The 18,969-nt window shown below is 45.8% G+C and overlaps 2 protein-coding genes across 2 annotated transcripts; one reads left to right on the top strand and one right to left on the bottom strand.

The window, feature by feature from the left end:
• The first annotated feature begins 1,015 nt into the window (after positions 1-1,015).
• On the top strand, positions 1,016-2,991 carry LOC124661546. Its single transcript, XM_047199407.1, has 3 exons — positions 1,016-1,222; positions 1,344-1,563; positions 2,364-2,991. Exons 1-3 carry the CDS (start codon positions 1,040-1,042, stop codon positions 2,783-2,785), a joined length of 825 nt encoding a protein of 274 aa, XP_047055363.1. The 5' UTR covers positions 1,016-1,039; the 3' UTR covers positions 2,786-2,991.
• A 10,828-nt stretch (positions 2,992-13,819) lies between these two features.
• Positions 13,820-16,662, bottom strand: LOC124665227 (serine/threonine-protein kinase A-Raf-like). The gene is made up of 3 exons (XM_047202648.1): positions 15,284-16,662; positions 14,478-14,933; positions 13,820-14,213 (listed from the first exon to the last, which is right to left on the bottom strand). Exons 1-3 carry the CDS (start codon positions 16,460-16,462, stop codon positions 13,932-13,934), a joined length of 1,917 nt encoding a protein of 638 aa, XP_047058604.1. The 5' UTR covers positions 16,463-16,662; the 3' UTR covers positions 13,820-13,931.
• Between the last annotated feature and the right edge of the window lie 2,307 nt (positions 16,663-18,969).

Here is an 18,969-nt window from a genome sequence, read left to right as displayed (position 1 = left end):
TAACTAAACCTAGAATGCGGTCTAATTGTGAATGGAGGGAGTATGAGGAATCCTCCTATGTAGCATCTCTAAGATAGCTCCATTCTATGTATCACCATGCCTCTTTAGCACTTCACCGATGACCCAAAAAAACAATGCAATTTCTTGCAAGAAGAGGTCAAATAATTGAGTAGATGCATCAATTTTAGAAATAATGATGTTATTAGACCATTTTATATAGATCGTAGAAGCTAGCACCGATAATACCTTCTCACCTCTAGCTTTTATGCTATGGACATATGGTGATCTTTCCCAATCGCAGTCACCGGCGTCTTCTTGACAATCGTTTGGCAACTACCTCTATAATCTCTTGTGTTTTTAGTTTTTTACAAAGTTGTTCTAGTACGCAAGGGCTTCAAAGGTGGCAATGAGCTTTGCTCACGGTGCGCCGCCCAAGGGATGCAAAAGAAATATGGTGCTAATCTTTTCAAGAAACTTGTATGGAATTTTTTTATTCTTGTACCGAAGCTCTTCTGTTCTTTTAAAGGGATGGTTGCATATGTTTCTTGTCAAAAACAAAAAAAGAACTTACAGAACCCAACCTATGTTTCTGAGGAAGTATTTCCCGTTTTCTTAGAAGGATCACCAACAATCAGCAAACCAGAGACCAGAAGCAATTCCATGGCGCGCGCATAGAATCCTGCTTGGTACCTGACGTGGATCCGTGCTGTTCCCGTGCGCCAATCAAAGGGCGGGCCCCACTGCCCTGTCCCCAATCGATCGGTCGCCTCATGCCCTCATCTACAATGCCGGCAGGGCCCACCGCACAATACCGCTCAGCTTCACCGCTGCCCATTCTCCACGTCCCTCGACGCTTCCGGCAGGTGAGGCGGCCCATATTTATAGCCACCCTGGGTCGACCCAGTCGGATCAGATCACAGCACCGTCGAGCTAGCTAACAGCCGATCAGCACACCAAGGATCACATCCACCCCCAGTTTTCTTGTGGCGATCAGAGAGCGAAAAGTTTGATCGAAAGTTCAAAACACAAACTTACTGCAATGGTTATGGAAGAAGCCATGGATAGCGACATGAGCCTGTCGAACATGGTGCTGAGCTTCTTGGAGGAGGGAGAGACGGAGAGATGGCCGGAGGAGAACGACGACGGCGAGGAGGAGGGGTCCAGCGGCGGCGGCACCGCCGAGAGCAAGGCCTTCTGGCAGGCACAGCACTCCCAGCTCCATGTAAGTCTCTTCTCCTCCATCTGGTTGCGCAGGTCGAGAGTACATAGTTCTGTGAACTGCCATCAGCAGTTCAGCACTATTTATCGATCTGTGTACTGATCGAGAGATGTCGTATGTGCAGGAGGCTCTGTCCAAGACGAGCACGGCCGAGAGCAGGATACGGGCGGTGGCGGAGGACGCCATGGAGAAGACGCGCGCAGTCTGCTCCTGCGCGAGACGGGCGGCGGCCGGCGACTGCCGGAGCTGTCTCCTACGGCGCGTCTCCGAGCAGCTCCGCGACGCCGGATACAGCAGCGCTATCTGCAGGTCCAAGTGGACGCGGTCCCTGGACATCCCTGCAGGTAATTGGTTGCTTTCGAGGTTACAGTAGTTGGTTCCTTCTAAACGAAAGTTCAGACGGCGTGATTAACTAAGATTAAAGAGCTGTCAGTTCCAAAAGAATAGCGCATACTGTACACGGCTGGCGTGAACCGTGTGCCAATTCGAGGGAGCTGTCTTGGGCACTGAAGAACTTGAGATTTGATCCCTCCGAAGAATCATTTAGTAACCATAATAGTAGAATTTTACATACAAATGGGTAGCAAATAAGTGTTCCACTCTGCAAAAAACAAAGTTCCACTCTGGCTTTAACCTCTTTCAAAGCAACGAAAACAGCGAGTACCGTATGATGAAACCCACTATGAATATTCGCTTCGAATACTGGCACCACAAAATAGCTACTCTCTACCGCCAAAACCGAGCTGAAACCACGAGTGCAAAAATAACACGTTTAAACGATTTTCTTCTGCCGATTCTACAATGTAACATGGCTCGCATGGACATGGTCATCCAACGCACCGAGGAAACAGAGGCTTCCAGTGCTACAGCCAAGTAAAAAAATGGCAGGCACCCGTCCCCGTCTCCATTATTTCCTGACGGACCGCCTGTGACATGAACCTGCAACAGCCGTTCCGACCTAACGCGTCCGGCCGGCGTCCACATCGTCATTGCAACTTGCCCGACCAGATGTACTTACATTTGCACCACGTTTTATTGCCTGCTCTAAAACACTCCAAAACCTGCAAGCTCGTCGCAACGTCACATGCGCTCCTGCTTGAATACCGAATTCGAAGCTGACGTCTTCTTCTTCTGTAACGCGCAGGCGAGCACAGCTACGTGGAGGCGGCGGTGCAGACCCGGAGCGGCAAGGCGGTGCGGGTGGTGGTGGAGCCCAGCTTCCGCGCCGAGTTCCAGATGGCGCGCGCCGGCGCCGACTACCGCGCGCTGGTGGCCGCGCTCCCGGAGGCCTTCGTCGGCCGCGCCGACAGGCTGCGCGCCGTCGTCAAGGCCATGTGCGCCGCCGCAAAGCAGTGCATGAAGGACAACGGCATGCACCTGGGACCCTGGAGGAAGCACAAGTACATGCAGTCCAAGTGGGTCGGCACGCCACAGCGCGACGCGGCGGCGACGGCGGCTGACTCGGTCACGGCCGGGACGTCGCTGTCGCCGGAGAAGCAGCCCAAGTTCAGGGCGTCCATGCTCAGCTTCGACTTCGGCCGGGCCGCCGCGGTGGTGGTTGCGTGATGCCGTGACGCAGGCGACAAGAGAAATGCGTGATGTATGTTATCCATGTTGTTATGCACCGGCCTTATGCCCATGCCGCGGGAGCTGTAGTAGAGTGTACATGTACAGGGGACGTTGTCTGCAAACTGCAACATCATGAATCTGTTCTTGAGAAGGAGAAATCCGCCGAAAGAGGATAAAAGTAGAAACGAAATCCAATTTTCACATCCCCAAATCTCGATAGATGCAAAAAATAGTCCTTTAATAGTACATTTGAATTTGGTCAAACCTCTCAAATCCATATTTCCATCCATCTATAAAAGGATATCGAAGGTTTGACCACATTTAAACGTATCTATACACTAAAAATATCTAGATACATCTAGATAAATTTTTGACATCTTTTATAGATAGAGCTAGTATATAAATGGTAAGAAAAAAACAGATACTGTGATGTGCATTGCAAACTGAAGCAAGGCGTGCGTTACGGCAACAGAATTGAGCAATGGCGCTAGGACAGAGTTTTCAGAGATTGTGAAGTAAGAGCATCTACAACAGACGCTCTAAATCTTGGCGCTGTAAAAACGCTTTGCAGCGCGCTCTATCCATATTTTGCGCGCGATGACATATTCACCTCCAGAAGCTCTAAATTTTAGAGCTGTAAAATTCCGTAGTTGTTTCTGCGCGCGCTGTATATATTCACCTCCAGCAGAAGCTCTAAATCTTGGAGCTGTAAAAATTCGTAGTTGTTTCTGCGCGCGACTTATACAGCGCGCTCTTTCCGGCGCGGTAGATATAGTGCACGATATAGCGCTTTTGTCCTAAGCTGTATTTTACAGCGCCTGTTGCAGCACCTGTTGGAGCATTATTTTACGCCCGCGCGCTAAATCAGTCACTTTTTTGGATACAGCGCGGGATAGAGCGTCTGTTGGAGATGCTCTAAGAAGCACATGTGTTAAACAGCTTCAATGTTCGGGTTGGGCAGATCCTCCCCCCCCCCCCTCTTCCTGCCCACAAGCTTGTCACCACCAAACCGGGGAAGTCCATGCCTTGGGCCTTCAGTGATTGTTCGTAATCTCTACAGTATGTTTCCCATTCCTTCTTCATTTCTTGTTGCTGAATTTTGTTGAAAGCTTGTGTTCAAACTGCCAATGGGGAGCAACATGGGAAGCACGGATAAAGATGTAATTCTATGGTTTTAAATAGCCTGGCTATAGCCCGGCTATAGCCCGGCTATAGCCTTTCAGGAGACCTGCCGCTGCGGCTATGGCCTTTGTAGGCTAAATGAGAAAAACCGCTAATAGCATGCTATAGCCTAATTTAGCCCCTATTTAGCCTCTAATTTAGCCGCTAAACCTCCTGTATTTTGAATTTATCTTCTCTTTTATTTTTTATTTCTTGTTTTCCGAATTTGCGTTCAGTATAATTAGATAAAACTTGTGAGTTGAATATCTGAATATTGTTTGCCTTGAATAGTTAAATAAGTTGTATCACGAATCGTATTTGAGTCATAGTTTTCCTCTTCTTTTGGTAATATATGACAAAAATATTTCAAAATTTTGAAAAAAGGCTAAATGGAATAGCCCGCTATAACCCGGCTATAGCCTTTTATAACCTCTAAAAAAATTGCGGCTAAATAAGATAGCCCGCTATTTTAAACTATGAATTCTAACCATGATGTCCACCAAAACTAGGTGGTGTTGATCAGAGGCGGACCCAGGAATTTGTTGAAGCCTGGGAACAGCTCAAGACAGCTAATTTTTTGGGGTGACGAATATAAGAAATTGATGGCTGAAATCGTGTTTTCACAATAGTTTTAATGGGAAAACACGGATATAATACATTACACACTCATAACACATTTGATATGTTCACAAGTTCTCGAAACATTCAAATATTTGCAAGTTCACAACATATTCAAATGCTCATATCCCAAAAGACTGATGAAACTTCGAGAGTCGATGACAAAAGTTAAATGTCCAAATGCACCCACAAATAGACTCTACAAGATAAAAGAGAAAGATAGATTAGTAAATCATATAAACACACCTTCAAAATATAATCATATTGATTCATGAGGAAAAGAAATATACCACGATATTCATCATGTGCTAATTAGCACTAGGCCTACGAGGTAGATGTTTCTTCCTTTTCTTCATGGCTTGAAATCGTTGAGCAATAACACCACTATCAAGTTGGCTAAATATCTCTCGCGCGGTGTAACATATCATGAAGTCATTGAACCATTCTTTTTTTTTTATCTTGTTACGCAAGTTGAACTTGATGATATTCATTGCCGAAAAAGCCCTCTCAACCGATGCGGTTGACACCGGCAATATTAAGGCCAACTCAATAAGCTTGTAGACCAATGGGAACACCAAATGTATTTCCGTTTCAACCATCTTTGTAGCCAAACTTTCAACATTTATGCAAGTAGAAAAAGAGGAATGGATTCTCACATGCTGAATGTAACTCTCAAGTTGGCCTCTTATGGACCATTACAGAAATCCGCATGATAAATTAAAGATAAGCGAGCAAGCTTGTCCACATTAAACATTGAGAAAACGTTCTTTGGGCTAAGGCATGAGAAGCACTCTAATATCTCTATTGAAGCTTCACAAAAACGATGATACATCTCAACACATATCTTGTCAATAGAAACATAGAAGATCTCAACATTGTAGAAATGAAGGTTAGTGTAGGTCACCCCATCAAGCCTTGCCGAACCGGTATTTTTTTCATCCATATGCGGAACCGGAATGCCCTTCTCCGTGCAAAAAAATTGATAGCTTGTAACGATCTAGAATGCGAAGAAGAGCCTCCTTTAGTGCTTCCGATGTAGTCTCATGGACATGATATAGAGAAAGAAATCGTTCCACAACTTTGCCTTCATTATTCACATACCTACAATAAAACAATTACAAGAAGGTCAAATATAGAACAATAGGTAGATTCGCGAAGATTTAGTTACAAGACAACACTACGAACCTCGACATTATAGCCATTTGCTCTTTCACGGATATATCACGTGATTCATCAATAAGAACGTAGAAGTTCTTATCCCCAATTTCTCCCATAATCACCTTGGTGACTTCTTGTGTGCAACACTTGGAGAGATCCTTTTGAATTTTGGGAGAGATCATCTTGGAATTTCCGCCACATGCTCATAAGCATGCTTCACTTTTTCATCCTTTCCATTATATCAATTTACCATCTCCTTGAAGTTGCCCTTGTTTAATGAACTAAGAGATTCATTATGGCCACGAAATGCCAAACCTTGACCAACGAGAAATCTTGCACAATGCAAGGAAGAAGTCAAACGGATCTTATATAGTTCTTCAGATTTCTTGATTGCACGAGCAAGGTTACTAGACACACTTTGTCTTTGATTGCGAAAATCATCACAATGCAACATAGCATTATTGTGGTCACTATTTACACCATCAATATGGCCGGGCAAAGCTTTGTAACCATGCTTCCAATCACAAAACCCGGTTTTTGTGAAGACTTCATTGCCAAACCGGAGTGCACTCCCAAGTGGCTTAAAAAGAAAGCAATAGAAACAATAAGCCTTATCTTGAGACTCGCTATATTCTACCCAATCACAAATAAATCCATTCCTACCAAGTAATCTTATTTTAGAATGCTTGGGGTATGATATAAACTGGTAAGGTTTATTTCAAGTATTTATGCCCCAATAATGAAGCATTTTCATTCAAAATCCATATTGTGCTTCATTGTTGAAAGAAATTTACAAAGCTTTATTAATTACTTTCATTCAAACGCCATATCGATGAAAATACATTATGTGGGACCAAGAACTGTTAAAGCTTTAAATTTATATGTTGTGCTTCATTACTGAAATATATTGAGTAAAGTGAGAACACCAATGTAATGGTTATGAAGGTGATGAGGGCGTTGCAACTTGCAAGACCTCCACCCCATTCTTACCTTTGAAACCCTTAGGCCGTGTTTGGTTTGAGGCCAAGCAGAGGGCTTATCTTATCACTAATGCTTGAGCACTGCTAGCGCTAGCAATTTCTGTATCTGTTTAAGCGTGCAAGTTTCTACTCAAGCATTCAGTCGCAAGAAAAATGCGACTTGAACACAACTAAATAGTATACATAAATGGCAAGTACACTACACTTCCATGTAGGCAAATGTTGCATCCATCCCTGTAAGCACGAAATAAAACTACAATGTTGCTTATTTTCTTGCAATGTTAGTATTCATTCTTGCATCCATTCTAGCACATCACACTTGTGCTATTTTCTTGTTGCAGAACCGTTCTGATCCCTTTTCTATATTTTTATTTTCTTGTGAACTCTGTTATTTCCTGTGAACTCTGCTTGCTAGTTATTTGACATCCATGCCTGAAAATGACTTCACTTTTGCTTGCATCTACATTCAGGGCTGCAAGTAACCAAGATAGTTGCATGCAAATAAGATGCACAAATGTTCCACACCTTATAGTGACGGTTCAATAGGTAAGCTAAGCACAATCACCCTTAAGACGGTGCACTAGCAAGCAGTTCTTCATCATTTTCTGATGTTACTTACCATTTTACCAATAGTCACTCATACTTTGGTTCCTCCAGCGCTGCACAAGGCTAGTTGAAGTTAACGGTTGTAGTTGTTCTATCCTGCATCTATCAAATTCTAATGTTCCCAGCAAATGACTATTAGTAAGCTTTTTTATCATCACCGAATCACTAATTGCTTCATCTTGTTGCAGTACCCACTGATGATGAACTTAGGCATATACATCCTCCCTGGCAACCTGATGGTGAGTGGGTGTTTTCGATCTTTCCAATCCTTACCATTGCATGGTGAATTGCTTCACCTTTGTTGCACCAGCATTCATTTTGGCTATGCTGATCATTACTAATACATTGTCTTGAATTTCTTCAACATGTTGCACCAGGATTTAACGAAAGAGTAAACGCAATCTTAGATGTTTTTGGCTATCCCTTACCATTTTTTCTGATGGTGAGTAGTTGATGTGCATCGTGATGACTATTCCCTGTTGTTTCAGTTTTTGACAGCTTTGTTCTGACACCTCAACTTGTGTGCCATGCTTATTTTACAAGATGGCATGTACTTGAAATGGGACTTTGAAGAGGAATCTGGCAGAAATATTTGGAGTGAACACACTAGGATAGTTGCTTCAAAGATGTCTCGAAGTGTTGTGGCACTTGCCTCGTTCGTTGTAGAATTTGAGGGTTCCGGGGAACACAAAAAGGGTGATTGTTCTGTTGTAAGATCATTATGTTTGCATATTTGTTCACTCGTTAAAGTTTGAAATTACATTTTGTGCAGAGAAAATGCGATGAAGCCACTACAAGAATTCTGACATCAACAAGTTTGATTAGAAGTTCTGGCGATGAAAAGAACATTCATCCCAAATGGAAGGTTGGTGCTCCTAGTCATTATTAACTTGTTTTAGTTGTTCATTTAAGATACTCGTAAGTCTCACTTCATCATTGTAGATTGAAGTGTGCCTTCCAAGTAAACGACGTGTGGATGGGACATTGCAACATTATAGTTTACAGTATAACATGGCCGTTGTTAGTATCGCGGGTGTCTGCAGTTATCGAGCAACGGAACTCGATGAAATGTCTCAAACTGAGGTCGGAGCTCAGGTAGTAGCTCTAGGGCGTGGCTTTGAATCAGGCAAGTTAATGGCCACAAACGGGTCTGTGACTGGCAAACGTAGTAGATTTGATTGCGAAGAGCTTCAGATGTCCACTTGTAAAATCACCAAGGTGCAGTGTGTTGGCTTCTCTTATTTTTTTTCTGCATGTTAATTAATAATTCATTAGTGTATGACCTATCAGTGACTATTTTCCACTTATGTAATCCTTTGTTGCCACTTCATTGTTATGTTATAGGCTGGGATTGGAGGGCCCCTTGTTGATTTTGATGGGAACTTTGTCGGCATGAACTTTTTTGACATGGCACAAACTCCTTACCTTCCAAGGGTTAGAATCCTGGAACTCGTGAGGCGTTTTAGTGCAGAACGGTATGCCCCGTATCTTGACGTAATATATAGTTTTCTTTAGTCTGGTGCAAGTGCTCGAAGTGTTTCTGAAGTACACAGTATTCGGGTGTTGGGGGAGCGGGCTTGCAAGATTTGGGTTAGATTGTCAGTCTATCTTAGCAGTTTGAATTGGGAAGTCTGTCTTATTTTGCATTTTTTTGACTTGATTTGTTATTATGTCGGTTTCACCTTGTTGTGAAATAATGACAATACTGATGCACCTGTCATAGAGCTTATCTAGTGTTTCCCAGCCTCAAATTATGTGCTGGAGTTCTTTAGAGTTGGCACAGCTGCGTAGGGGTTTCTTGTTCCCTTCCTAGATAATTCGAGAAGCCATATTGAGCTACAGTTGGCATACAGAATAATGCATTGTTGAACTGATTTATATTTATATATATGATAATATTGATATCAGTTGTTGCTTTTTTTTTCTCAATTGGCGTTTGGCCTCTTTACTCTAGCTGCAAGGCTGTTGAAGTTAAAGCTTAGGCTAGACATAGAGCTTATGCTGTGTTTTGTATTGTTAGGCGCAACTGCTTATTGGTGGCTTCTTTCCCTTTCCATGTTACTGAATAAGCCAACAATTAAAGTACAGCATCGTGTATCATATCTAATTCAATTATTTTTTGGACGCTAAAAGTCTAACATTACCATTTGGTTTATCTGTAGGAATGTTCCTGTTGCTATCGAGGCTCCTGATGAGTCAAAGTTTCCTAGGTACTTATCCTTGTGATGCATCTCAATACATTTCGTTCCACATAGTAAATTGTTAAGCTTCTGACCTGGGTATTTTTTTCATCCACATCTGGCCCGTGCCTGACCCAGAATGGTTTTATCCAAGTCGTTACCCAGCCATACCTCACGCTACACAATTGGAGTTAGAGTAGAAGCGTTGTGCTCGCCATTTATTTTGAACAGAATCTGAGTAAAAGTCTTCATGCTCATGTTTTATTTGAACAGAATAAGAGTAATTGCACCGTGTTCTTTATGTAAATTAAGCATCCATGTATTGCATTTCATGATGGTGGTGGTCGTGTGGTTAACCCATTATGCTTTGGGAGAAACCTGGTTACACTGTTAGTGGCATTGATGTTTGGCTTAGGTCGAGAGCCCATGCTACCCCTCCTGCGCCGCCCATTTTATTTCTCAACTCTGGTTAGAGGCTCTGTCGGTCTGTGAAAGGTGAGAGGATTCTAATTTTATCATGTCTTGTTTTCTCTTAATTTCGATGGCCCTATAGCCTATTCAACATAGTCGGGTTCTACTGCTTGCTAGGATATAACGTGTGTAGCTATCGGTGTACGGCGCTGCCCATCCGTACCCTGAGTAGTGAGACACCGCGTAAGGTCTTGCTTGAACTGTCGCTGAACTGATTAGTGTTGAACAAAGGCGTTGGATAATGCCTTTTGAGTTAATGCCGCTCCGGGGATGCTTGAAGGTCCCTAAAAAATACTCCTTGTTGCCACGTAATTCGTGAAGTGTCTTGAAGCAAACTCACCAACCTTGGCCACAAGATATGATTACCTGACGCCACTGACGTTACCAACCAAACGTGGCACATGAGAGGTGTTCCCAATCCTACGTCCTAGCCCCGGCGATGAGTGAATGGGGTACATGATACTACAATCTAATGGTAATGTTTGATGCTTACCATTAGATCCTTACATCCCAACTATGGTAAGCATCAAAGCAAGTTGTACATAACCTAAATCACTAGCAAGAACTATGGCAATTAGTAGCAACAAGCACCATTAGATCCTTACATATCTGCGGTACTCCGTACTCTAATCATCGGGAGCGTCACAAGTCACAACGCGTAGGGTGGGGAGGCATCCAATTATGCCGAAAACTGCTCCCCATGGCCTTGTTGGACTTCATGTGAGGGTTGTGCTGGTGCGCATGTGATGGACAACAGGCCCAATGTCGCCTCCAAATAGGTAAGTTGTCTGTTTTGCCCTAAATTGGCTGACAAAAAATTGTCGTAGCAGCGTCATTGCTCTCGTAGTCGTTGCCAACCCATCCGAGTCGTTGCAGTGAGGAAAGGAAATTGTTCGATGATTGAGCCTTCATCTTTAGCCACACCAGTGTTCCCTTGCCCATTGTTTATCCGTCCACGAATCCATGCCTCCACCCCACTCTCCTCGGCCGACAAGGTGTTTGGTGATTTTCCCAAACAACATTTTTGGTACAAAATTATCGCAGACTCTCTCATAACTTGGTATTGACATTTTATGGTTGTTATTGCACCATTTTGATGTGTAGATCATGCATGGCGGATATCACCAAAGTGTTTTTCTACAACAAATTCATGGATGCGCGTCGTCTCGTCATCTAAAGACATTTTGCTTGAGGTTGCTCTTGTCCTCTATGATCAGCAGTAGAATGACATTCCTAGGTTCAGGGGGTCGATACTGGGACATGAAGTTTTCAAGAGGAAGAGTCATGTTCAACTCTACAATGACTACTTCAAGCGGATCAAGACATATTATACTTCGGTTCAGTTTTGGCCATGCTTCCGGATGTGAGAGTCCATGTGTCTTGAAGCAATGTACAAGTTTTGCAAGTGGTGGTGGTTGTGTCTGACCCGGAGTTCTTGAGACCACCAAATGTCGCGGACACAACTCGTCTCTTAGCTAATGGAAATTCAAGAGGGCTTCATGGGATGCTTAGAGGCATTGATTTCATGCATTGGAAATTGAGGAATTGTCCATTTTCTTAGTCAGATGCAATCATTCTTGAAGCTGTGACATCAGGATTTGGCACACTTTTTTTTAGCATGGCATGATCCTACAATGATAATAATGTGCTTCAACGTTCTTTGGTGTTCTATAAGGCTTGTGGATGGCTAGACTACTGAGTGAAACTACACAAAAAGGGTTTTACCTACCAGGCAATATTTATCCTTGGTATTCTACATTTGTGAAGACAATCTCCAACCCCAAAGGTAACAAAAAATTTACCTTTGCAAGAGAGCAAGAGAGTTGTAAAAAGGATGTGGAGCGAGCATTTGGTGTGCTTCAAACTCATTTTGCTATTGTTCAACAACCTGCAAGAACATGGAGTATCGCTACAATGCGGAAAGTGATGAATGCATGTGTGATCATGCACAACATGGTTGTGGAGGATGCGCAAGAATGCAAGATGGAGCCAGTGAACTAGGAGGGTGTAGGACTTTCAAGGCCTTTGATTGAGCTTGAGCATGCAATCTAAGAGTTTGAAAATTTCTGCCAAATGCATCGTGAAATCCGTGATTAAGGTGTTCATGTTCAATTCAAATGATTTGGTTGGACACATGTGGATCCACAAAGAAAACGAGTAGTCGTCATTTGGTTTCTTGTGTTGGATAATTATCAGACTTTAAATTTGAATTTAAATTAATGCTTGAACTATATGTCATTCGGATATTTAATTATTGTAGAGTTTAGTTGTCGGTAAAAATTTAGCAAAGCATGTTTCATGTCATGCGTATGTGAATGGACAAAATGAGGAAAACTGGCCAAGGCAAAGGCCTTGTCCATTTGGGGGAATTCGTTCGGTGTTGCGGGCAGGGACGCTTGTTGGAGAGGCTCTCACTCCGCCCCCAAACATGGATGTAATTCCTTTTCCACGGAGGACGGTGACGTGCTCATATTTCTTGACCTCAAGCCAGTCTAGTTTAACTACAACTCTATTGCATCCATGGAGGTATTCACCCACATTTGTGAGGCTTGGCTTGTGATTCGTCCTTCCTTTCATACCTTCCTCCACTTGTACCATCCAGTCAAGAACAACATATCTACCACAACGGTCTACATGGGGTCGGACTTCCAGCATGAAGGAATTCTATCTTGACACCCCAGTGACGAGCCATCGTTGGGATGGAACCATTAGTGGTGTTCTACCTCCGGAACCCAATTCTGAGAAAACTTTTCTATCAGGGACTTATCCTCTCGACAACCTTGTCTTTCGATGACCTTGCCCCCCTTTATGGTGGTATAAGCGTTAGGACTTCAGATGGATATGTGTCATGGCCCCCAGAAAAAGCGTTGTCCGACGGTGTGGCTGGCGACATTCTTTGGATGTTGTTTACCTCCCTAGAGGCGTTGCCTAGGTCCCATGATCATCTCCAATTCTCCATCAGGTTCCAGGTAAACAAAACCTTGGTCCAGCTCGTTGTACCGGGCAGCAGAGGTGCTACTGCACAGTAACACGTTGGGGCCATCTACCTTAGTACGTTTGGTCCTCTTCTATGTTTCGGTGCTGAGGGATGAGGCTGTGGGCGAGGAAGGTGTTTCCAGTGTAATTTAGGCTTGGTGTTGGGGTCAAGCCCTTTGTCTGCCTTCCTCGACTTGTCATCTTGGTATGCGCTCGGATGAGCTTCTTTATTCTCCGATTGAATGGCACCCTTCGATCCAAGGCGAGAGGGCATCGTTCCCTATTCTGTGGTGGCGGCGACCAAGTACGCCGCAAGATCCTCCAACGTTTGGCCTTCTTTTGCTGAAATCAGGCTTCTTCGCGTCCAAGATGCAGGTTTCTGTTTTTCCTTTCCTTTTCTTCTGTTCGCTTGACGTTTTCTGCTTGTAACTTGTTTCCTCAACTTTGAGCCTTCTGTCTAAAAACTTTTACTTTGTAATTGCAAGTAACACAATTGGCAATTGCAGCATTGTCCAAGGCATAAAGGACTGATTTGGTAATCATCTAGCTCGTAAGCTTGCCAGATATGCAAGAAGTTGTCTAGGCAAGTGTTGGTTGGAGTTGTTCCTTCCTGTGTGGTTGAAATAGCCAACCATGATCGTAATATAAACTTTCATGAGTTCAATATGTGGCCAAGGTAAAAAAAAAATCCTCAAATTAGTATAAAATTAGTAAATCTCAAATTGCCAGTACCCAGGACTAGATGTCCAAGATGGAGGGCTGGGTGAAATTTTAGGATGTTTACAAATGGCTCATTAATGAATTAATGAAAATAATTGTTCAAGCGCATAACAGAGAAATAGATACATTTTCAGTTTTCAGGGAAATCACACATGCAGAGGCAAAACCAAGCCTAAACTACCCTGACTATTTTGTGTTATATACCAATTTTTTTTTTATAATTACATTCTGAAAACTACCCTGACTAGAACAGAGTGGAAGAGAGAAGATTAGTTACAGAAGTTTTGGTGGTGGAGGTCCAGAAAAATCATGATGATGGTGCTTGATCTTGTGGACCCAGTTAGCTAGCCATTTCTTATGATCATGAGTCTCCAGGCAGTTTGAGCTTGGCATGTTGTCAAGTGTTCCATCTCTATCCTGAACCATCTTAAACTTCTCCAATAATTGAACTATTTGAAAGAATTCAGGCCTTTTATCTACTTGCAAGGCCCAACATTGTTCGATCAAAACCCGTAATGCTGCTGGGCAGCTACTAGGAATGGCCGGCCTCACATTCTGAAAAACAGAAAATTGTCATTTTCTTCTTCATGGGAAGCACAGTACTAGAATGTATATCAACTCCGTTACTTCGAAATATTGACAATATAATGCAAGTGTAACAAATAAAACATGTTCCCAGATGCAATTTTACGGCTAATTTCTCCGAACTTTGAACTTGTTGGCTGATCCAAAAAAACTTGCTTGAAAAAAATCTCAAGAAAACGAATGTATTACTTACTAGACAGGAACAAAATAGGAATCGTCCGATGAGTGCAATACCTTGTCAAAAACAGCGAAGGCTGCTTGGAAGGGAGTCAAGTCTTCATAAGGCACTGAGCCGGTAAGCATTTCCCACAAGATAAGGCCGAAGCTGTATACATCAACCTTTCGACCATAGGGTTTGTGCTTCATCATCTCTGGGGCCATCCACCTGAAGGTCCCAGGATCATTCGCCAGAGGGTCACAGTACGCTTCTTCACAAGCTATTCCGAAATCAACAATCTTCGCGCACCATTCTGCGTCGAATATGATGTTCTCTGGTTTCACGTCTCGGTGCACAACTCCCTGCGAGTGGATGTATGCCATACCGTTTGCGATGTCCAAGCCAACTGAAATGATCTTATCTAGAGGCAGAGATTTGTGCTCTTGCTTGTGCAAGAATGCTCTCAACGAACCACCAGGAAGGAACTCGGTGATGACGCAGAAGACCGGTGGACTGCTGCATGCTCCAATCAGCTACAAAAAAAAAATTGTGGAATCAATTAAAGATTTCGTTTGCCATGATAAAACAGAGAGATGCTCCATATAAGATCCAGGGAAGCAGGACTATGAGTTGTTACTAGTATGGTCATATATGACTAGTACATGTTAGGCATGGCATAGTAGGACTACCTGGAAGTCTAGAACACAACATTAAAAGTGCAGGACCGATTGTTCTAGCCATAAATGAACGGATCTAAGCACAGAGTGCCGAAAGCGAACTGACCACAATGCAAAAACCAGAGGACAGAACAGTGCTAATTCATGGGAAGTGCATAACTAGACCAACACCCTACACATATCTGAAAAGGGCACTCAGATGTTACCTTAATGACGTTGCGATGCTGGAGGCGGGACAATGTGGCGATCTCCGTGTTGAACTGCTTCTCGAGCTGCAATGCCAACTCTGCATCCTCCTGTTCATCAGGCTGTCTGATGAACTTGACCGCAACAGGCACCTCCATGTAGATCCCGTTGAACAAACGGCTGTGCGCCCCGGCGGCAAACCTAGGCCCGATGAGCAGCTTCGAGCGATCGACCGTCCATCTATCGAGCACCTTCAGTGCGGCGGCCCTCGCCATTGCGTTGTCCCAGTGCTCCTTCTTGTGCTTCACCTTGCCCGGCGCCTTCACTGGCGCAGCAGCAGCGGCAACGGGAGGCGGTCCTCGCGTCGGAGACAAAGATTTCCGGCGCGGCGGCGGGGTGGAGAACCGCTTGCTCTCCGACTTGGCCTCCTGGAACAGCTCTGGTATGGGGCGGCTCGGGAGAGGTGATCTCGCCCTCAGCATCGGCGTGCGCTCCTCGCCGGTGACTTTTAGAGAATAGCTGCGTGTCGGCGGCAGCAGCGGCGCGTCGAAGGCCGGGATTTCCCTGGCCGGGAAAGGGGACGGGCTGGAGCACACCCGCTGCAGCCTCATGCTCTGCTCATCGGGGTGGAAGGAGAAGTCGAGAGGTTGACTAGGGCTGTCGACCTTGGGCACCTGAAGAGCCTCGGGTGCGCATGAAACGTCGACGAAGAGGTTGGCCCCTTTAAGCACTCCGTTGCTCCCATTTGCCAGCGCTTCTTTCCCACGATCGCTGCCGTGCTCCGTCGGTTTGCTGCCTGAGGAGGAGGATGGATCCGTGCTGGGCTTGGCATCCAGCGACCTTGTTCTCGCAATAGGGGGGTTCGCCGACGCCGAGCTGGTGGAGGCAGCAGGGGGATTCGCCGCCGAGGAGCTGGTGGAGGCAGCAGGGGGATTCGTCGCCGAGGAGCTGGTGGAGGCAGCAGGGGGATTCGCCGCCGAGGAGTGAGTGGAGGCCGAGGTTCTGGTGGTCGTCGCCGGCTGCAAGTTCATGCCGTGGAGCTTGAACCCCGAATCGGATCCCCTCCCACGCTGCCTCTGCGCGGCGCCGCGGTTGAACTGCTCGATGAAGGCCCCGAACTGCTCCCTGCCAGAGTTGGAGCGCACGACGGAGTGGGAGAACCTCGAGCGCCGCACCCACGAGTAATCCTCGTCGTCCATCTCCTCCCGCCCACAATGCGATGACCAGATCCCGCTGCGACGACGGATTGATTGATTGACTGGCGAGAAGGCTTGACTCGAGTTACAGGAACCTGGACGAGAAGAACCCGGATCCTAGCACGTCCCACAGCTCGTTGAACAGACGCCACATTGTCCTCTTCTTCTTCTTGTGGCCTCCTCCTCCTGCCCCGCTCGGCTGCTCGGAAGGAATTCACGCGCAATCCTCCTGAATCAGATTGGAAAAGAAACAATCGAAATCAATACGACACGTCTCGAATTCCCAACGCTTTGATTATTGGTCAAAAGCGCAATGTTTTCTTTGAGCGGAAGAGGAAGGGCGGATCAGATAGCTCAGACGACGAACCGTGCAGGCAACGCAAAGGGGCCAAAAAAAGATTCAGAGAGGCGTGCAAGAACAACATCACATGCAAGAAGTAAAGGCAGGGGGGCAGGATGGAAGCAATCGGGAAACTTCAGAAATCGCCGCCCTGACGCAACCGGTATCGAAATCGAAAAGGAGTTGCCCCTCCTCCTCCACCTCCTAGCCGGAAACCAAGAAGGAAACCCGTCTTACCCGATCGGAGGAGCGCCAGCCGCCCGAGAACGCGGAGGGGAGCGGCGGCGACGTTGGGGAAGAAGGCGCGGATTAAAGTGGCTAACGCTGGGGAAAGGATGAGAGAATCGGGAGAAGGCGCGCGCTTTCCTTCCCCGTCCTCGTGGTGGTGGTGGTGGTGGTGGTGGACGTGGGTGGCTGGGTGGGGATGGAATCTGGCCGGAGGGAGGGAGGGAGGAGGGAATGTTGCGACGGAGGCACGCAGGAGACGTCCAATCGCTCACCGAATCCAGCGGCCAGCTACAGGGGAGGGGCACCGATTCTTCACCTCTTTTCCTTCTTCTTTTCCCTGAACCTGAAACACGGAGCGGCTAGGCACGAATCCTCTATCTCTGTCTCTCTCGTTTATAAAATAGCTGGAGGTTAACGTGGACTAGGTACGTAGAACTGGCTTAGATCTGGAGCTTCTTCCTGATACACTATTCTTATGGGTCAATTATCAGAGACGACTTCAAGATTTGGGAGGCGTTTCTGGTGAAGATTTTGGGGCCAAGGCCAACGGTATTGTATTCCGGGGATCCTTTCCTCCGCCGGACTCCAACGTCCACGTGGATCTCGTGTAAAATATTCCTCTACGACTCTATGGATTTGTCCATGGTCTATTTTATCCTGTGATATATCTAAAAGTCAGTTAATGGAATTTTTCTGTCTACAATTATCTTGCGGAACGCCTTTTGCTTCTTCAATTCAACTCATAAACCTAATTTGTTTAGACTTCAAGGGAAGACCCACACGCACGCACGCGTAAACCCTAAACTGACGCAGATCCGATAGGTGTCTCTGATCAATCGTATGTCACCTCTTCTGTCTAGGTCTATAAGACGTGCACGTATTGATGGTCAATGTCTTTGGCACGTTGACCCGAGTGGTAGTTGCATACATCGAAGAGATTAGTGCATCTCTTAAACAAGCAGAAATTGTAAAAAGTTAGGTAGGTTTACATTTTCGGCTCGGTTTCGGCAGTCGAGCAGACCCGTATTCCCGGCCTGGCCCGTAAATAATTAGAGGGTCTGTCAACTCCATCGCGCAGACGATACAAATACCGGCCGATGCGGGGGATATGGGATCAAACCCTATTTCCACTCCACTGCTCCACTACCACTGTAGATAATCTCCAGCGACATAATTTCTCCACTTGTACCACTATCCTGCATCCACCAGCGCTCGGGGATGTATCGCCGCGGTGGTTCTAGAAGGGGCGACGGGGTTGGATCCTTTAGTGCTTCGCAGCTAGGCAGCGGAAGCTCCCGCGGCAACCCCGCCGAGGAGCACGCCAAATGGGTCCGCTCGGAGGGCACGAAGAAGCGCATGGTGAAAAGATGGACCAGCCGCATCCTAACACCGCCGATGCGGCGATGCTCCATGAGGCGATGTCGTATTCCTCCTCGCACCACCACCGTCGCTCCCCTCCCCATCCCCACACACACACCCTCCGAGGAGGACGTATCAATGAGAGAGGATTTGGGAACTAAAATGCTAACTTATGAGGTAGTTGTTGCGGTCAAAACCCACCGGCGGGCAGCGACGGGCAACACAGTAGAGCCGGGAACAACTTAGGGCTGCGGCTGGCCCTGGTCCCTCCGAGCGACGGCCCGCAAAGCCTCTGGTACACACGTCCGATGCTGGTGCAGGGCGTGCCACCTGACCTATACCCGGTCGTGAAGGTGATGGAGATGCCTCGCTTAGTTTCTCGCATGGCATACACGTAAACATTAAATACGAGCCTCGATCGGCTCTCGAGTTATCCTCGTGAATCGGCTCAAGGAGCCGATCCACCCATGATTCGTACGAGGTGCACGAATATATGGTGGTCCCGCTTGATCAAGATAAAGCTAAAGCGATCTACGACGATTTAGGGTTTTCACCGCATAATCGGATCATCCTACTCACGATT

This window comes from Lolium rigidum, chromosome 6 (assembly GCF_022539505.1).
Source record: "Lolium rigidum isolate FL_2022 chromosome 6, APGP_CSIRO_Lrig_0.1, whole genome shotgun sequence".
In the NCBI taxonomy this organism is placed as follows: domain Eukaryota; kingdom Viridiplantae; phylum Streptophyta; class Magnoliopsida; order Poales; family Poaceae; genus Lolium; species Lolium rigidum.
Note: the sequence above shows the minus strand (reverse complement) of the source record. Positions and strands in the feature narration are given on the sequence as shown.